The 19,242-nt window shown below is 40.9% G+C and overlaps 1 protein-coding gene and 1 long non-coding RNA gene across 3 annotated transcripts in view; one reads left to right on the top strand and one right to left on the bottom strand.

The window, feature by feature from the left end:
• Nucleotides 1–2,242, bottom strand: part of mocs1 (molybdenum cofactor synthesis 1) — a 43,447-nt gene extending 41,205 nt beyond the window's left edge. The window contains exon 1 of one of the 2 annotated variants that reach the window (XM_084144614.1): nt 1,856–2,242. In XM_084144614.1, coding sequence (XP_084000740.1) covers nt 1,856–2,074 — 219 coding nt within the window. In that variant the 5' untranslated portion in view covers nt 2,075–2,242. The remainder of the gene's footprint in view (nt 1–1,855) is intronic. The other variant, XM_084144615.1, reaches the window with a different exon arrangement.
• Nucleotides 2,243–15,169: 12,927 nt separating this feature from the next.
• On the top strand, nt 15,170–17,559 carry LOC311103081. The gene is made up of 3 exons (XR_014610059.1): nt 15,170–15,244; nt 17,215–17,279; nt 17,495–17,559. It is a non-coding gene; the product is annotated as an uncharacterized lncRNA (long non-coding RNA).
• The last annotated feature ends 1,683 nt before the right edge of the window (nt 17,560–19,242 follow it).

Below are 19,242 nucleotides of genomic sequence, written 5' to 3' on the forward strand. Positions count from 1 at the left end.
CTTTCCCAGTAAAAGGCACTTTCTTTTGATATAATTACATTCCAAATTGTCACAGAGTATGTATGAACTAACATACAATGTAATGACATGTAGTTTGTCATAATGTGAAGTGTATTTTGGTTGTTTTAACCAAGTTTCCATGCTAACTTGTTAGCTATGCTAGCTCTCGTCCTGTTACCCATTTACACTGTTAGCTAGCTTGTTTTCAACATGTGCGCGCGCCCCATCCAAACCTAGAAGGGTCAACATTATTTTGTATTTATTTGTAATCCTTTTATGTTGTAGGAGAGTGAGAGAAGCAATAAGTAAACTAACACTGCGGTGTATGTTATTGTCTGCCCAGGTATGTGAATGAATGTGTTGTCTATGGGGTATTTGTTCTATGTAATTGTTATTGTAAATTTGTATTTAAGAATTTTATATGGAGATCATATGCATTAAGAAAAAATACTATACGATCAAAACAATAATAATATAACAGACTGTTTCATGCTGATGGAATTAATGGGGGTGAGAGAAGCCATAAGTGAACTAACACTGCGGTGTATTATTGTCTGTCCCATGGGGCGGCGCACAATTGGCCCAGTGTCGTCCAGGGTAGGGGAGGGAATGGCCAGCAGAGATGTAGCTCAGTTGGTAGAGCATGGCGTTTGCAACGCCAGGGTTGTGGGTTCGATTCCCACGGGGGGCCAGTATGAAAAAAAATGTATGCACTCACTAACTGTAAGTCGCTCTGGATAAGAGCGTCTGCTAAATGACTAAAATGTCAAATGTAAATGTATATGGTCCAGTACCATCGTGTCCATGGTTACCTCGGAAAGCAGTTAGAACCGGAAGGTTACACAAACACATACAAATAGTGGAATCAAGCCATATTTGGACTAGATAATGCTAAACCAGGTTGGAATGTTGTTACATAATTTTGAATTCAATTAAATAATTAGACAAACAGAAAAACGGTTTAAATCCCACTGTGGATCTATTAGACAGCATAATTGTATGGTTACAATTGCATGCTTATATGCACTATACAGCCTTACCTCTGGATTGTGCACCCATGAAATGGGGTATCGGCCTACTGAGTGACACCCACAGAACATAACTATGTAGAGTTTACAGAAATATTAACATCTTAACTCTTATTGCTGAACTTTGACTGTTGGAAATCACCTTCCCAGTCAGTCTATTGTGCATGTTGGACATTCATATTGCACTGTACAGCCTAACCTATGGCCATGAAATGGGGTATCAGCCTACTCAGTGTCAACTTTTGAGAATGTTGTGCTGTGGGTGTCACTGAGTATGCTGATACCTATGGATTGTGCACCCATGAAACTGGGTAAGGCTGCACCGTTCGAATGCCCCCAATGCAACTAAACCTTCTAATACAGGGTTTTCCAAACTCAGTCCTGGGGCCCCCCCTGGGTGCACGTTTTGGTTCTTGCCCTAGCACTACACAGCTGACTGAAATAACTCATCAAGCTTAGAATATTTTAATCAGCTGTGTAGTGCTAGGTGAAAAACATGCCCTGGGGGGTAGGACCGAGTTTAGGAAACCCTGGTCTAATACATCCACAGTGGGATTTAAGTTTTTTTGTAAAATTAAATAATTATTGTATTTAATTATGTAACAACATTCCAAACTTTTTTTTTAGCATTATCTAGCAATCCAAATATGGAATGATTCCACTATTTGTATGCATTTGCGTCACATAGGTCGAAGTTTGAAGGGAAACCGCTAATCGTTATTGTGGCTAGCTCACATAGGTGTACGTTTGACAGCTAGCTAGCAAGAACGTGCGTTATAATAACCTATGTAGTGTTTGAAATTATAGGTATAGCCTTTCTTTCTTACCTGTGTCGTCCCAGTTTTCGTTACGGGGAAAGCTGCACTTGAGTGTGCAAGAGATACGAGTTCAAGTTCACTTTCCTCTTGCCTATCACTAGAATACCACCGCAGCATTTTGGCTGTTGAGCTTGGCGCAAATAGTTTCGTGTGCTGCGTTGACAGGGCCTTGACAACGTAAGGTCTGCCCAGTACAAGGCGGCTGCACTTGCTGCCATGAAAAGCCATCGCATAAATTAAATGTAGCTGTTGAAATCGATGTTTATTGTCCTAAAAGTGTAAAAGGAAGACACTTCGCAGCCAAGTGAAATCGGAGGATCGCATTACGTCTTCAGAGTTACTGTAGCCATATTCTCGGGGGAGTGGGCAGCTTCAGCCAATCATCTGAAACTGCGATTTTGTTGCCCTCTGGTAAGTGTAGTTTTATCATAGACATGCGTTTTACCTTTCGATTTCTAATTAAAGTAGACAGGTTTCCTTCCATTGACCCAGGTTTATTCGACAAAAGTAAAGTCGCAAAAAACAACAACATTGCGAGATGTGTAGGTAATGGAAACGGCAACTATAGGAGAAATGTTCTAAAGATATACAAAATGTTTATCCATTCAACAGAGGTGGATTTTTATTTTGTCTGACTTTCTTTACTGCAACAAATGATGATGGAAACTGTGTTTTTCGAATAAATTATGATTGTCGAATAAAGGTATTCATGGCATGTTACGTCATCACGTAGCCTAACTATAATGCTAGTTCATAACCAAGTGGGCAGTGTTGCCAACTCCTCAGTAAGGAAAGTAGCTATTGGCTGTCCTAAAGGTTGCTAGAAGTCGCTAGATGACCTCATCACCTAATTTCCATAATTGGCCATGTGCATGTCATTGTGATGGACACTGTAGGAGAGAGGAATACCGTCGTGGGAGAGACAAAAAGTGAGTAAAAAACACCCTAAATATGTTTAGAACTACAAATGAACTTTCTTCTGTCTATTCTTTTTTTTTTTTTTTATGTCACAATTCCAACCCTCCTCCTTTATCCGGGCTTGGGACTGGCAAAAGTGACCCAAAAGAGACACTCTGGCGGAGTTACTTCGTTTATTTTTCTTTTTTTATTTAATTTTTCTTAAGTTTGGTTTGGTTTTTAACCTTATGGTCCACTTAGGAGCCTACAACAACTCACAGTAAAACATGAACATTTTTAACCATAACATTTTAACAATTTTTTTGTATACAATCTACATTAACAATCTAAATGGACCAAAAAGAGACAATAGAAAAAACTGCCAATGGCGATGTGAGAAAATGATGGTAACTAGTCTGGCCCTAATTCAGGTTAATTGTTTGTTTTTTCCAGACCCCCCTTCCCCCCGTGGGAATCGAACCCACAACCCTGGTGTTGCAAGCGCCATGCTCTACCAACTGAGCTACCGGAGGCCTTGGCATTTGGGTGTGGCAAGGACAACACAGACACAGCAGCCATGGTAAGTTCTTGAAACGGGTTGATATCAGCTGCGTCCCTGAACTTCCAAATCTCACTCCAGAAGCCCAGTGTGTTTTTTTGTCTCATTCCATTTACTAAGATGGATGACACGCCATTGCTGGACAATCTTGTTTATCTCTGAAGGGGAGTAGCCAAGGAGCTTGGCAATTTTTTCTATTTCTCCAGGGCTCTTATTGTGCTTTAGAGTTTCTTCCACATTGAAAACTGACATGTACTGCAATGCTTCGATGTTGTCCGGCAGTCTCACTCTCAACTCATTAGTGAGGGAGATGGTGAAGGCTACACATCGCTTTTGGACATTGTTTTCATCCTCAGGCGCAAGATGGAGCTCAGCTGCCTTTGACTCAAAAAGGTAACCAAGGTACGGTTTGGGACTGATGTATCCATCTATTGGCCCTTTGAGTACATCAACATTTGCCAGTGGATTCAGCACCCTGCTGCTTACAGACTTGATCAGGCTAACCAAGCTGTCAAGTAGCTTAAGAGGATCTACTTGCTCTCCCTCAAAAGCCTTGATGGCCAACTCTACCTCACCCAGCACTGACTTCAAAAAAGTCAGATACAATATGTTTTGAGGATCACTGTACATGGACTATAAAACCTCAGCCATGTAGCAGTGTTCACTGGACTTGGTGACTGCGAAATGCAGCCTAAGCTCCTCCCACTGGTCCAAAATGCGTGAAACCGCGGGTTCAATGGAGAGCCAACGTGTGGCACACACCTTGGTTATCTGTAAAGGTTTCACCCCACAGTTGATGGTCTCATATATGGCCTTGTAGGCCTCCCTGCGCTTTGGAGACACTGAAAACCAGTTATAAGTCTCTCGTACCAAGTACTCCACACTACGGGGGATGGTGTCATTGGAAGCATGACTTACAGCAAGCTGCAGAGAGTGGCACACACAGCTAATAAGAACCCGATCTTTGAGGCCATACTCCTCCTTCAGCACTTTATGGGCCCCATTGTTAATCCCCGTCATAACAGAGGCATTGTCAGTCCCTATCCCCAGGAGTTTCTCTGTTTTAAGACAACACTTCTTGAGGAAAGCCACAACAGCACAGGCTATAGATTTGGCATCTCCTCTCTCCAACTCAACCAGCGCCAGAAATGTTGATACAATTGTCTGCTTGGTGTCACTAAAGTACCTTATCACAACCCCCAGGTAATTATAAACACTTACATCCGTGGACTCATCGAGGAGGAGGCTGAAACGCTGGTCACCCACATCTGTTATGACGGGGATTAACAATGGGGCCCACGGCGGCAGGTAGCTTAGTGGGTAAGAGCGTTGTGCCAGTAACCGAAAGGTCGCTGGTTCTAATCCCCGAGCCGACTAGGTGAAAAATCTGTCGATGTGCCCTTGAGCAAGGCACTTAACCCTAATTGCTCCTGTAAGTCGCTCTGGATAAGAGCGTCTGCTAAATGACGTAAATGTAAAATGTAAATGTAAATCTGCGACCAACCTTTTCAGAAAGTATGGTGCTAGAACACCATTAATCATTTCTGTGCACTTTGTCCTGTGCATTGAAGTGGGTAGCAGCAGTGGAGTCTGAGAAAGCAGCTCTACATGCTTCTCCAATGTGATCACATGCCAGCATGGAACAGTGTTCAGCGATAGCTAATGCCATGGTGGCATCAGCCTTTTTTGCAGGGTCAATTTTTTTAACCATAATGGCAGCTTGTTTTGGGTGGAACTGTTATAAGGCTTTGCCTTTTGAGTATGTTTTTGAGTTGTCATGTGTTTTTTTACATCACTAAGTTTGGCGTAGAAATCAGCCTTACAATACAGGCAGTATGCCCGTGTATCATCTCCAATAAACGGCTTCAACCAGCCTTTGAATTCAGGGTTTGATTCCCACTCCTTTCTGTATTTTTGAGTGTACAGTTTAGACTGAGACATGATGAGCTAGCCAGCTAGATGTTTAGCTTATGTCACAGAGAGGCACACACACAGTGGACGAGGTGAGTAAGTGACTGAGGCTGTGTGAGTCAAATGCAGTGATTTATTTTTGTGAAGTGATTTATTTTAGACAAAGAACATTTTACATTTACATTCCTCCCTGAATGTAAGCCAGGGCGGGATCATCCAGCGGCGGCTTCCCGCATGCGCGATTCATTTGCAGTTTGGACGTGGAGGGGTGAACATCTCTTGCTCTGACTGCAGCTGGGAGGGACTGCTGCGCGAGGACTGGGCCGCCTGTGAGTGCTTTGGGACGGGGCTGGGGGCCCACGGCAGCACCCGCTGCTCGTTGAGAAGAGTAAGAACGATATGTGCTTTCACGTCAGAGTCTCCAAAAGTCTCCAATAACACCAGAAAAAGTCGCTAGATTTGTCGCTAGTCGATTTTTTGAAAATGTGTCGCTAGAGGAGTCTGAATACTCGCTAAATATAGCGACTAAGTCGCTAAGTTGGCAACACTGCAAGTGGGAGGTGTCCTAAATACCAGATGGATGCCTTCACGTGCTTTGAACTCCTTGAGAAACGACCATTGGCTAATGACCAACAAACTGTGTAAACCATAAACTAAAGTAAAGCTATCATGCTTGTAGACAAATTATAGTAATAAAAAACCACATGAATATATTGCTTTTCATGAATAATGTTTTGTTGTTGCATTTAACTGCCGAAAATGCTGTTATCGAGGTAATTTCCTTAGTAGGTGATGTCAGAGGTCAGCATGTATGAGAAGTGGGAGCTCATGCTGTGTTCACCTGCTATCGGAGTTATCGGAAGTTCTGACTGGGAAGTTTCACTTGAACGACCCTCCAAGTCAGAATTACAAGTGAGAAACTCTGAGAAAATGTTGTTGCCCGAGTTGTCGAGTAGTGACGTTTCACCCCTGACCTTTACCTTTTCAACCAAAAGATGATAACAAATCCGTTTTTTGACACTACAATTGGCTACGGTTAATGTTGCAAATTTGACCATATTGTCAATGTTAAGCAAGTTAGCTAACTTTATTACAAGCAACCTCACTAGCTAAAATCGTATTGTTTGAAGAATTGTTCTGACCAAAAAGCACATGAATGAAACAGTCGTATTTCTGACGTCACAACTAGTAAATAGGAAGCTCAGACGAGCACGTGAACGCAGCCTCAAGCTCCACTCCACCTTTAATTCTAAATGCATACTGCTTACTAAATCTATTTTTCAACTATACAAATAATGTTTCATTGCAGGACAAGGATTGTCTTGACTTTCAAGAACGCCTTAATTGCTTTGCCTTGCTTTCTGGTTGGCTGGATGCAAGTTTCACAATCCAATTATTTCAGATTAGCATAAATGGATAATGGAAAAATAGTTTTTTTATATGTGTGATGTCATTACATCCAGCTGTTTTTATCGACACGACAGTTCAGTGGAAACGCACCGTAGCAGGCAATTGTCACATCTATTTTCTATGCAAACTTTCTAAATGTCGACAAGAAATCACTGGACAAGTTATTGGAAACATAGCTAGTGACATTGGCGTTAATGGGCTTCTATAGAAGAACATAAAAGTAATTACAAACAGCCTGAAGTCTGATTAAGAGCAATTGTGTAATTCATGGGTAGCCTACATGGAAATGACAAGAGGAGCCTATAGCCTTCAAAAACAATTTGAGACAATAATTGACTGTGAATTGAAAGCATTTGGGACGGGACGTGAAAAACCGGTCTACCCCAAGAGAGCCACAATTTGTGATCTGAAAACTCATAACCTTGGAATCTGGTCTAAAGTACTCTATACAGTTGTCAACATCAACAAACCACTCCACTCTCAGGATCTTTCTAAGAAATTGAGTATTCATTTACACAAGAACATTGTACTCTTTAGTCAGTTAATGACATTGCTCAAAATGTCTGCAGGTGGAGATAATCTAACAATGGTGCAGGAAAAATGTAACTGATGCGCTAAACAAATGTTTTTTAATGCACTATGTGACAACAAGCCCTAACAAACAAGGGAAGGCAATAACTCTTGTTCTATCATACAGCTACTGTTCAGGGCTACATGTTTTGCTGAGTCATTCTGTAGCTTCAGTGATATAAAATAAGGATACAAGGGGTAAGCACAGGGCAGGGAAAACACCCGTTGGTGACATACTGCTATAAGTTTTGGGTTTGGACCTCCATGGGGGGAATGGGTCTGTTAAAGAAGCTGTAAAAAAAACAATCACCACCACCTACTATATCCCAGTAAGTACCTTGAGCCACCTCTCTCCGCATCAACTGTCATTCAAAGTCAGCTGACCAATCAGAGGGTTTTGTATTTGATTTGACAATTTAAAATACCTAAAGATGTTTCACCAGGCAACATATAGAAAACATTGCTAAGGATACTATACACAAAAAAGTTAGAAGGCTTGTTTCCATTGTGGTCCTCTTGTAGCCTATTATATAACCAATAATCACATTTAACGATGACCCGTGCTGACGTTTGTGTCACTTAAATCTCCATTAAACAACTCGAGAAATGCTATGCAAAGAGACACACCAAGTGGGTGAAGTAGGGACACTAAAGCATTAATTACTCACAATCCTCCATATGCTAACCTCACTGTGGTTACAAATGCAAAATAATCTATTGTGTTTCACATGCTGTAAACTTTGTCGACTTCTTCCATGTTATAATGTAAAATTGTCCTCAGTTCATCCGATAAGGTTTTCCTCCACCTATAGATGTATATTTTTTACTTATTGGCCTAATTTATCTGTGGCAAAGACCCTACAGGCGTAAAGAATACACAGCTATAGAATCTGCTACAAACTAGCCTCAGGATGTTGACAATGATTCATGAATGCAGACCGATGACGCTGCTAAAGGAGTTGTACTGTGAGTTTGGAGTTCAACTGTATATGGTGAAATTCTTCTCACCAATACACTACCACTCACTTGCTACAGCTAATGGCAAATTTCCACATGAGACTTACCCTGTTGTTTTACCAAAAAGGCTCAGACTTTTGTGTTTCCACCTCCACGGCCCGGCTCCTGTGTCTCACAGTGGACCTGCTCTGACTTGGGACCAAGGCCAGGCCACTGGTAATTTACATAGCAATGGATAACTGTGAACATGAGTTAACACCTTCCACGGTTAACATCTAACAAAGCAACTGTCTTGATGATGCAGAGGTTGTTGATTCTGCTCGCCCCAAGTCTTTAGTGTCACACTCCTGATGGAAACACAGTTCCAGAAAAATAACACTAGAGTGTCTCAAGTCTCAAGTTGAGGTAACACAACCAAATATGTATTCCTCTCACGCCTTAATTTCAATACTTTCTATTCATATAAATAATTAAAATATGTAAGGGGAATGTAAATTATGTTCTCGAAAAAGAACATGAGGTTAAAATGTAGGGTACGTGCTCAAATGCACATAGAGGAGCAGCCCACACAAAGTATACATCCCAAAGTATACAGCACAAAACAAAGTATACATCCCTTTATTGGCTAGGACTCATCTTCAGTGGAGATCCACAGACCAATTAAATAGGAACTGTTATTATTTGATTCTTACACATGATCTATTGTTGAAGCATTGGCAATAGGTGTGTCAGTAATACTGCCCCTCTATCTTCTGTGAGAATGATGTCATCTAGTGGAAACATCTGGTATTGCATACAACATGGTCAGGTTTTCAGTGTAGTAGATTGCAATTATCAAATAAAATAAAATAAAATTTTATTGGCCACATGCGCCGAATACAACAAGTGCAGACATTACAGTGAAATGCTTACTTACAGCCCTTAACCAACAGTGCATTTATTTTAAATAAAAAAGTAAAATAAAACAACAACAAAAAAGTGTTGAGAAAAAAAGAGCAGAAGTAAAATAAAATAACAGTAGGGAGGCTATATATACAGGGGGGTGCCAGTGCAGAGTCACTGTGCGGGGGCACCGGCTAGTTGAGGTAGTTGAAGTAATATGTACATGTGGGTAGAGTTAAAGTGACTATGCATAAATAATTAACAGAGTAGCAGCAGCGTAAAAAGATGGGGTGGGGGGTGGGGGGGCAGTGCAAATAGTCCGGGTAGCCATGATTAGCTGTTCAGGAGTCTTATGGCTTGGGGATAGAAGCTGTTGAGAAGTCTTTTGGACCTAGACTTGGCACTCGGGTACCGCTTGCCGTGCGGTAGCAGAGAGAACAGTCTATGACTAGGGTGGCTGGAGTCTTTGACAATTTTGAGGGCCTTCCTCTGACACCGCCTGGTATAGAGGTCCTGGATGGCAGGAAGCTTGGCCCCAGTGATGTACTGGGCCGTACGCACTACCCTCTGTAGTGCCTTGCGGTCGGAGGCCAAGCAGTTGCCATACATATTAGTCTGGCTGACACCAAACTCCTAGTCTTCCTGACTTCATAGTCTGGAAAGGCTCTTTGATGTTGTCAGCATGATGTGTCGATAATGAAGGGGGCTGTGCTTTTAATGGTTGATTAGCCTCTGTGTCTTTCTCACTCAAACACCCACATTTACAGCCACACACAGCATCTGAGTGCCGCCCCCTTCCATTACAACTGTTGGATTTTCAAATTCAAACAAAGAGAGGTTGCAACCTGCCAGAAAAAAAATACGTTTGAGAGAACCAATCAAAGCTCGATCAAGTTCTGGGTGAATATTGCACCAACAAACTGAATCTTGTCCGGACTGTACACACATTTTAATGCCAAAGACACACCAGAATGGCTTTCTAAGAGGTGATGAGTGTTCCTGAGGGGTCCATTCTCAGTCCTGACTTAAATCTGCTTCACTCCACATGGAAGGACCGACAATTGATAGATGTCCATGTTGTGGCCGATTATTCTGATTGCCAAGAACATATTTTCCGTAAGTAGGCCTCGGCTAGACTCCTTTTTTTAATATAGAAATGTATTGTTTCTACTAGTAACTATACTACTTATGCTAAGTGATTGATGTTGAGAAATACAGTCTAAAAAGGGAGTAAATTAGGTTTGTTTCCTCCTGATCTACACAACCTGCCTCACATTTTCAAAGTGAAAGAAAAAGTATAGGAAAAGTTCTAAATTTTTACAATGAAGATGTCTTGATTGTGTATGTCTTCACACCCCAAAGTTAATAGTTGGTGAAAACACCTTTGGCAGCAATTGCAGCTGTAATAATTTTGAATTAGGAACACCTGTTGAGTTGCACCTCCTTTTGCCCTCAGAACAGCCTTAATTAATCGGGGCATGGACTCTACAAGGTGTCAATAGCGTTCCACAGGGTTGCTGGCCCATGTTGACGCCAATGCTTCCCACAGTTGTGTCAAGTTGGCTGGATGTCCTTTGGGTGGTGGACCATTCTTGATACACACTGGAAACTGTTGAGCGTTCTTGACACACTCAAGGCGGTGTCTTGCCCATTCACCCTCTGAACGGCACACATACACAATCCATGTCTCAATTGTCTCAAGGCTTAAAAATCATTATTTGACCTGTCTCATCTCCTTCATCTACACTGATTGAAGTGGACATCAATAAGAGATCATAGCTTTCACTTGGATTCACCTGGTCAGTCTACAGTGAGGGAAAAAAGTATTTGATCCCCTGCTGATTTTGTACATTTGCCCACTGACAAAGACATGATCAGTCTATAATTTTAATGGTAGGTTTATTTGAACAGTGAGAGACAGAATAACAACAAAAAATCCAGAAAAACGCATGTCAAAAATGTTATAAATTGATTTTGTATTTTAATGAGGGAAATAAGTATTTGACCCCTCTGCAAAACATGACTTAGTACTTGGTGGCAAAACCCTTGTTGGCAATCACAGAGGTCAGACGTGTCTTGTAGTTGGCCACCAGGTTTGCACACATCTCAGGAGGGATTTTGTTCCACTCCTCTTTGCAGATCTTCTCCAAGTCATTAAGGTTTTGAGGCTGACGTTTGGCAACTCGAACCTTCAGCTCCCTCCACAGATTTTCTATGGGATTAAAGTCTGGAGACTGGCTAGGCCACTCCAGGACCTTAATGTGCTTCTTCTTGAGCCACTCCTTTGTTGCCTTGGCCGTGTGTTTTGGGTCATTGTCATGCTGGAATACCCATCCACGACCCATTTTCAATGCCCTGGCTGAGAGAAGGAGGTTCTCACCCAAGATTTGACGGTACATGGCCCCGTCCATCGTCCCTTTGATGTGGTGAAGTTGTCCTGTCGTCCCCTTAGCAGAAAAACACCCCCAAAGCATAATGTTTCCAACTCCATGTTTGACGGTGGGGATGGTGTTCTTCGGGTAATAGGCAGCATTCCTCATCCTCCAAACACGGCGAGTTGAGTTGATGCCAAAGAGCTCTATTTTGGTCTCATCTGACCACAACACTTTCACCCAGTTCTCCTCTGAATCATTCAGATGTTCATTGGCAAACTTCAGATCGGCCTGTATATGTGCTTTCTTGAGCAGGGGGACCTTGCGGGCCCTGCAGGATTTCAGTCCTTCACAGCGTAGGTTGTTACCAATTGTTTTCTTGGTGACTATGGTCCCAGCTGCCTTGAGATCATTGACAAGATCCTCCTGTGTAGTTCTGGGCTGATTCCTCACTGTTCTCATGGTCATTGCAACTCCACGAGGTGAGATATTTCATGGAGCCCCAGGCCGAGGAAAATTGACAGTTATTTTGTGTTTCTTCCATTTGCGAATTATCGCACCAACTGTTGTCACCTTCTCACCAAGCTACTTGGCGATGGTCTTGTAGACCAGTCCAGCCTTGTGTAGGTCTACAATCTTGTCCCTGACATCCTTGGAGAGCTCTTTGGTCTTGGCCATGGTGGAGAGTTTGGAATCTGATTGATTGATTGCTTCTGTGGACAGGTGTCTTTTATACAGGTAACAAGCTGAGATTAGGAGCACTCCCTCTAAGTGTGCTCCTAATCTCAGCTCGTTACCAGTATAAAAGACACCTGGGAGCCAGAAATCTTTCTGATTGAGAGGGGGTCAAATACTTATTTCCCTAATTAAAATGCAAATCAATTTATAACGTTTTTGACATGCTTTTTTCTGGACTTTGTTGTTGTTATTCTGTCTCTCACTGTTCAAATAAACCTACCATTTAAAATTATAGACTCATCATTTCTTTGTCAGTGGGCAAACGTACAAAATCAGCAGGGGATCAAATACTTTTTTCCCTCACTGTAGGTGGCCAGCTGTGGCAAAGTGGTTATTAAAAGCACCATAAATGTCCGTCTTAGCTGTTATGTGACCAGAGGCTGTCATAACCTGCTGGGGTAATGAGAGGATGGAGTTTTGTTTCAGAGATATGACTACCTTCCAGAAGGCAGCAGGAGTCCCACATTTCTGAGATACACAGTTCAATAAGTACTGTATGTCAATTTTTCTTTTCTAACCAGGGATAGACATCTATTTCTCAAGCATCTAAAGGATTGGATGTATACTTATGATGGGGCGTTTGTCAAAATAATATCTAAAATAGTAGATTTCTCAAGGTGTTTACAGTTTGGCGGGGTTGTTCAGTTATCAGCTGAGTTAAATTTAGCTCAATGCAGATATCTTTCAGCATATCAGAAATTGGCATCAACCAATCCAGATTAAGATCATTCAAAATGACTAATAGCACAGACAGAGGGCGATAAATTCCCACTATAGTGTAAATTGGGTATTATTACCAAGGCCCATATTTAGGACTACATTCAAATTGCTTAGAGAGAGAGGTAGTGAGAGATACAGAAACATTTAAGTTGTCCTTTGTACATATGGGGACACCTCCACATCTGCCAATTGTCAGATCTAAAAACATTAAAACCAGCCAGAGGCATTACCAGAATGTCCACATTGGTTTGATAGGCTAGAGTTATAATAAAATCAATTTTTGAGATCAAACTTCTGGCATTAACATGAATCAGTCCAATGTCGCAGCTGCCGTATTTCAGATCAGATGGAGTCTCTAATACAAGCATACTATGCTCAGTTGGTAACCCCTCAGTTAGTATTTGAAAATGCCATAGGACTAGCTTGAATTGGCATAGATACAAGATTTTCTAGAACTGTACCATTGGGCCTATGCTTTGAGCGAGGACGTGGGCTGAAACAAAGTCAATGATGGTTATCAGTTCCGGGCCTGCAGTATGATGATAATGCTGATAATTTATTATATTTTAATTTATATTGGGATTACCTGAGTGGAACTTGAGGAAGTAGTTTACAAAGGAAAATATACTGTATGCATAAAGGAGCTCAGTTGAGGCCGAAATTCAGCACTACTGGATGGACAGCACCGCCACATATACATAAATGGTTTAAACCATGACAGAGAGGTCATTGGAATATTTTCATTTTTACCATTGTAAAATATATTTACCACTGCATTTTAAACAAATAAGAGAATGGTTAAATTAGCATTATTTAGAGACCCCCCCCCCCAACCATAATTCGCACTATGCACACACACACACACACACACACACACACACACACACACACACACACATTCACACACCGTGGACACTAGATGGCAGGCAAGCATAACATCTTCCGGCCATCCTGCAGTTGAAGACCATCTTACCGTTTTTCTTGATCGCTTGAACACTGAATGAAATTGGGAATCTGATGGCCAAAACAATAACATTCCTAAACAATTGTTTACAATACAGTAAACAACTTTTTACCAAGACACTTTTTGCAAAAACAGTTGACAACTCTACACAAGACAGAACAATCTATTGTGTAAAGAAAATAAAAATTACTTTTTCCACAGTCAATAATAATTACTCCCATAATAGTAAATCTATGCCACCAACATGTAAACCCTCTTTGCATAATCAAAATCAGTCTATGAATACAGTGCATTCGGAAAGTATTCAGACCCTTTAAGCTGTCTGAATACTAATGTAAATGTGATATTCTTTATTTTTTATAAATGTGCAAACATTTCTAATAACCTATTTTTGCTTTGTCATTTTGGTGTGTAGATTTATGAGGGAAGAAAACAATTAAATACATTTTAGAATAAGGCTGTAACGTAACAAAATGTGAAAAAAGTCAAGGGGTCTGAATACTTTCCGAATGCACTGTACATATTAAATATTTCACTGGTGAGTTTTTTGGTTTTCCATATACAGTAGATCATATATTGATATTTTTCAAATTGCCAGCTTCGAGAGAGAATATGGCCAAACTGCTAGTTAAAACAAATGAGTTAATAACAGTGTTTGTGTTGTTTTCCAGATTTGAGTGAAAATAACCATTGGCGGTAACACAGTATAACAGTAAGAGCACATAAATTAATTCCTATAAGATAACTGAGTGACAATGCAAATATTATCGTTTACATCTCACCTTATGACCCTATGTTGATGTTTCATTGATATAGCATCTACAGCTTTTTAATAGAACTGCAGGCTGCATTGGAGCCTAGAAAATGGGTCATCCAAATATGAGGTGTAACTGGGGAAATGATCACCAACAACAGTCCTCTGATGGCAGAATGATAGTTGAGAAAGGTTCCTCTCTGTGCTCTGTTCACGCTCTCTCTATCCCTCTCACTCCCTCTCTTTCTGGTTATTATATGTTGAGGCTGCTGTGGCTAGGTGCATTACGACATTTCTGATTACAGACGGTAGGGGTGCAACTCTCACTGCGAACAGGGGGGACATGTCCCCCCAACATTCTGAAATTTTATTTTTGTTCCCCCCAGTTTTATCATTGGAATGTGATACAAAATGTGGCAACGGTGTGCTTTAAGACCATGCGAATGGGTAGGCTGTTTGGTGTGTTTATCCGACTGGATTTAGGACCGTGCGGACACCACAGAGCGGGCTGACAGGCTGTGTGAAGGCAAAGCTTCTGGAAGGCTGGCTGAACCAGCACTGGAGAGTTGAACATAGTGTGTACATGTTGCGCTCTTTCACCGAGTTGTAAAAGGAAGCAGAACAGAAACGGGCTACTCTTTGGTTGACTGGTGTAGCTGACAAGGTAACTGCTGTTTAACTTAACAGAAAAAAAACGAATGAGTGTTTATTCGCATTGCTGAGCTAGTATTGTAACTGACATGTAACATTAGCTAATGTTTCCTCCCCTCTCGACTGAGGTGAATGAATAAGCTACGCTAGTGAATAGCTACCAGCAGCTCTAGCTTCTAGTTATCTTTCAGATAGCAATATGAGGTGGCTATTATTACTATCTAACAGCAGTTGTTTGTATGGAAATGTTTTGTAGCCTTTGTTTTGTCACATTTCAGAACTAAATTAACTTGTCAAGCTTTCACCAGTTGATATACCGTTAGAGACAGAGAGAGCTGGCCAAAAGTTGGCTTACATTAGCTATTATTTTTGCCTCAATCAAACTAGACCTGAATCAAACAATGAAACCATCGGCCAACCAGTGCAATATGAGTTGTATTAGTCAGTATGTCAATGTAACATTATTGATCTGTCAGTTTTCTAGTTAATTCCCTACTTTTCACACTGACACAGTAATAAACAGTTACAGGCTTCACTGTCATGGTGCACAGTAGAGGTCTGCGCTGGACCAATTTCTTCATCCCGCCTGCACCCGCTGGCTTTCTGTCCAACTCCCTGTCACACCCTGGCTCTGGGACTCTATATGTTGAGCCAGGGTGTGTTCATTCTATGTGTTCTGTTTCTATGTTGGGTGTTCTAGGTTGTGTTTTTCTATGTTTGCCTGTGTGACTCCCAATCAGAGGCAACGAGTGTCAGCTGTAGGCTGGTTGTCTCTGATTGGGAGCCATATTTAATTGTCTGTGTTTCACTTTGGGTTTGTGGGTATTTGTTCCTTGTCGGTCTTTGTCACCGTGGACTTCACGTGTCGTTTATTGTTTTGTGTAGTGTGCTTATTATCACTGACGGTAATAAAGTCAATCATGTTCGCTCAACATGCTGCGTATTGGTCTACTTCTCGTCAAGACGATCGTGACACTCCCACCCACTTCCACAAGAACTGGTTTGAAGAGAGCAGAGTTAGAGATACTTAGACTTTCTCTTGAGCAATTTTTATAGCCTACCTTTTAGGAGTGGGAAGATCTTCAGACTGAGAAATATGGTTGTTCAATATTTAGGCCTATTACTAGGCAATGTAGTAAACTATAGCCTAATCATAGGCCTATTTAGAAAGTACGTTTCCCTGGAAAGATAACTGCCCCGTGCTTCTCCGCCATGTATACATAGGCTATAGCCTACTCTATTTAATTGAGACCACACGGAAGCAGCAAGAATGATGACAGCGACACTTGCTACGTTTTGCATAGTCCTATAGGATATAGCCTACCTTTTAGGAGGACGATTTGCAGGCAGAGACAAATAAATGGGTAATCCATACTTACTGAAAATGAAAAGGTGCAACGCTCGCTCACCATAGTAGCCTAACCTAATTTATCTGTGCGTTGTGCCTTTTCCTTTTCAATGATTACATTTTTTGATTGCACTTCGACTCACGTTGGTTGAGCGCCCTCCATTTCTTATCATTATCAATATTTATTTACAGACACTGTAGTCTAATCATATTTAAGTTAATTTAATATTCAAGTTAACTCCCATGTGATTCTCCGCTCATGTAGGCAGCCTACTCTATTTAAATGAGATCACACATACTAGGCACACTTGAACTCTCACGCCCAACTAGGAGAGATAGGCTACTGAAGTTGACGCAGTGAATTCTGAGTGTGTGAATATGCTAAAAATATGTGCTTTTAATAAATATGTAGGCTAACGCATAGAAATCAGAACGAGGACTGTTTCCAAATAATCTGTGGAACAACAAAAATGTTTTTATCCCAAAGTCGTCTGTCTGAATGCCCTGCAGCATGAACAATGCTAACCCCGCTGCAATGATCTCTGTCGGGACCCGCAGGTCCCGCAGGCATCCCGCGGGAATGCAGCCCTCTAGTGCAGTTAGTACACAACACTGTCTTCATCATGTCTTAGCAGGATCAGATGGTGACAGGGGTCCCAGAGGGTCAGACAGCCAGGGAAGACCAGTCTACGGAGCTCAGGTGAATTTTGCAGTATATTCAGTGAATGTTACAAAGTTCCATCTTGAATTGATGGGTAGACCTACAGTAGCTACAGGACAGCAGCTTAAGCTTAAAGCTACGGTCTGGGATCTGGGAATAATGGTCATTTCAATTATTGAACCATTAATTATATTCTTGGATAATATAACGTATAAATGTACACCAAGGTAATTCTTTGTCATGCCTCATTTTAGGAGGATCAGATGGTGACAGGGGTCTCAGCAGGGTCAGGCAGCCAGGAAAGACCAGTCTGTGACAGAGGTGAGGTGACTTTTTGCAGATACAACACTTTATTCTCTCTGTCCAGCAAACACTGGACAAGCCAGATGCTAATTTAAGGTAGTCTGACAAACCTCCAAAGTTGATTTCCAAACTGTATCAAGGTTTGATAGAGGCTTTTCCCGATGACACAAAACATGTAAAACAAAAATGTGAGGAAGACCTGGGAGATGCTATTGATGATGATGAATGGATACAGATATGTTAGAATGCCCAGTCATTTTCATATAATCTCATACATAAATTACTGCAGTTTTAAGACCATCCATAGAATATACTATATGCCAGTGAAACTGAATATCATGCACTCAGAAATTGTATTATTCTGCTGGAGGTGTAAAGCACAAAAGGGGACATATTTGCATATGTTGTGGTATGTTTGCATATGTTTGCTTGGACATGTTGATCCTGGAGACTGTTATCAGAAGAAACTGTGTAACCTAGCATTTATAGTGGCTAATAAATGTATTGCCATTAATTGGAAGGTTGGTTATCCTCCCACAATGTATGGAAGAAATGTCAAGTTATGTACAGTATCACTAGATTTGTTTTAAGATTAAGGGTATACAGTGCAACTTTCATAAGGTCTGGATGCCTTATATGGAATACTGTATGACAAAAGGAGTCTGAATTGAAAACATGTCCATGTCACGGGAGATACAGTGGTTGTTCCTTTAAAAGTTGCGTGTTACTGCAGCACACTTGAGGGGTGCCGCAGAATTCTATGGCACGTTATTTAACTGTCAGCCATTGTTGCATTAATGCATTAATCAGCCATGTTTTCAAAATGCCTCCAGCTGTCCATCACTACTGTAAACCGAGAACTCAATTCTAAAAATAAAAGCACTACTCTACTGTGGTACAAATATATTATTGAATTCTATTTTTTTAAACTGTTTTAAAATGTATATGTTTATTAGGCTACTGTGCAGTCTGGTAAAAACCAGCAGGATAATAAGATGTTTACTGTATCCTACATAGTAAACATAGTAAGTGCCTAATTCCTTACATAAGGGAGAGCAGGCCATGTCCAGACTTTCTCGGTGACCTCAAGTACTCATTAACTCTGTCTTTAACACTTTTTCGGGTTGCATCACTCATTGACAGAAACAGTCTTTTTTATCATTATTTTATTAATGAAAGCATAAAGATGTTGATGAACAAATACTGTATATGCGTCTATATGCGTGTTACATGGTCCAGTTACAACTTCTGACAAAGTCGAAAAAATACGTGTCTATTATTTTGTGTGAAATTTCTTTATCCGACATTTTGCGGTTGCATGAGGCTTCCCACAGAATTAGTAGGATATTAAAAAAACACTCAAATAGGCAACAGAAGCTGGAACAGCATAGGGCTGAGTGACTCACTCATTCCTGGCTTTTGTTCAAAATAAGTTATATTATTAAAACAGAGTCTGGTGCTCTCTAATGTGCATTCTGGTCAAAGAGTGATGACAGACACAGAAGCCCAGTCTAGGAGTTGAATGATGAACAAGAGTATCCATGTGGTCTGTGTACAGAGGGAAACAGGTTAAAAGAAATAGAAAACTACTACAATGTAAATTCAATAAACAATATTACATTAAACAGTAATGTCAACAATCTCTATACACAATTGACAATACGAGAAAAATAACACACCATAAGTCCTCTCAAGAGAA

Source organism: Coregonus lavaretus (assembly GCF_964263955.1).
Source record: "Coregonus lavaretus genome assembly, chromosome: 27".
Classification (NCBI taxonomy): domain Eukaryota; kingdom Metazoa; phylum Chordata; class Actinopteri; order Salmoniformes; family Salmonidae; genus Coregonus; species Coregonus lavaretus.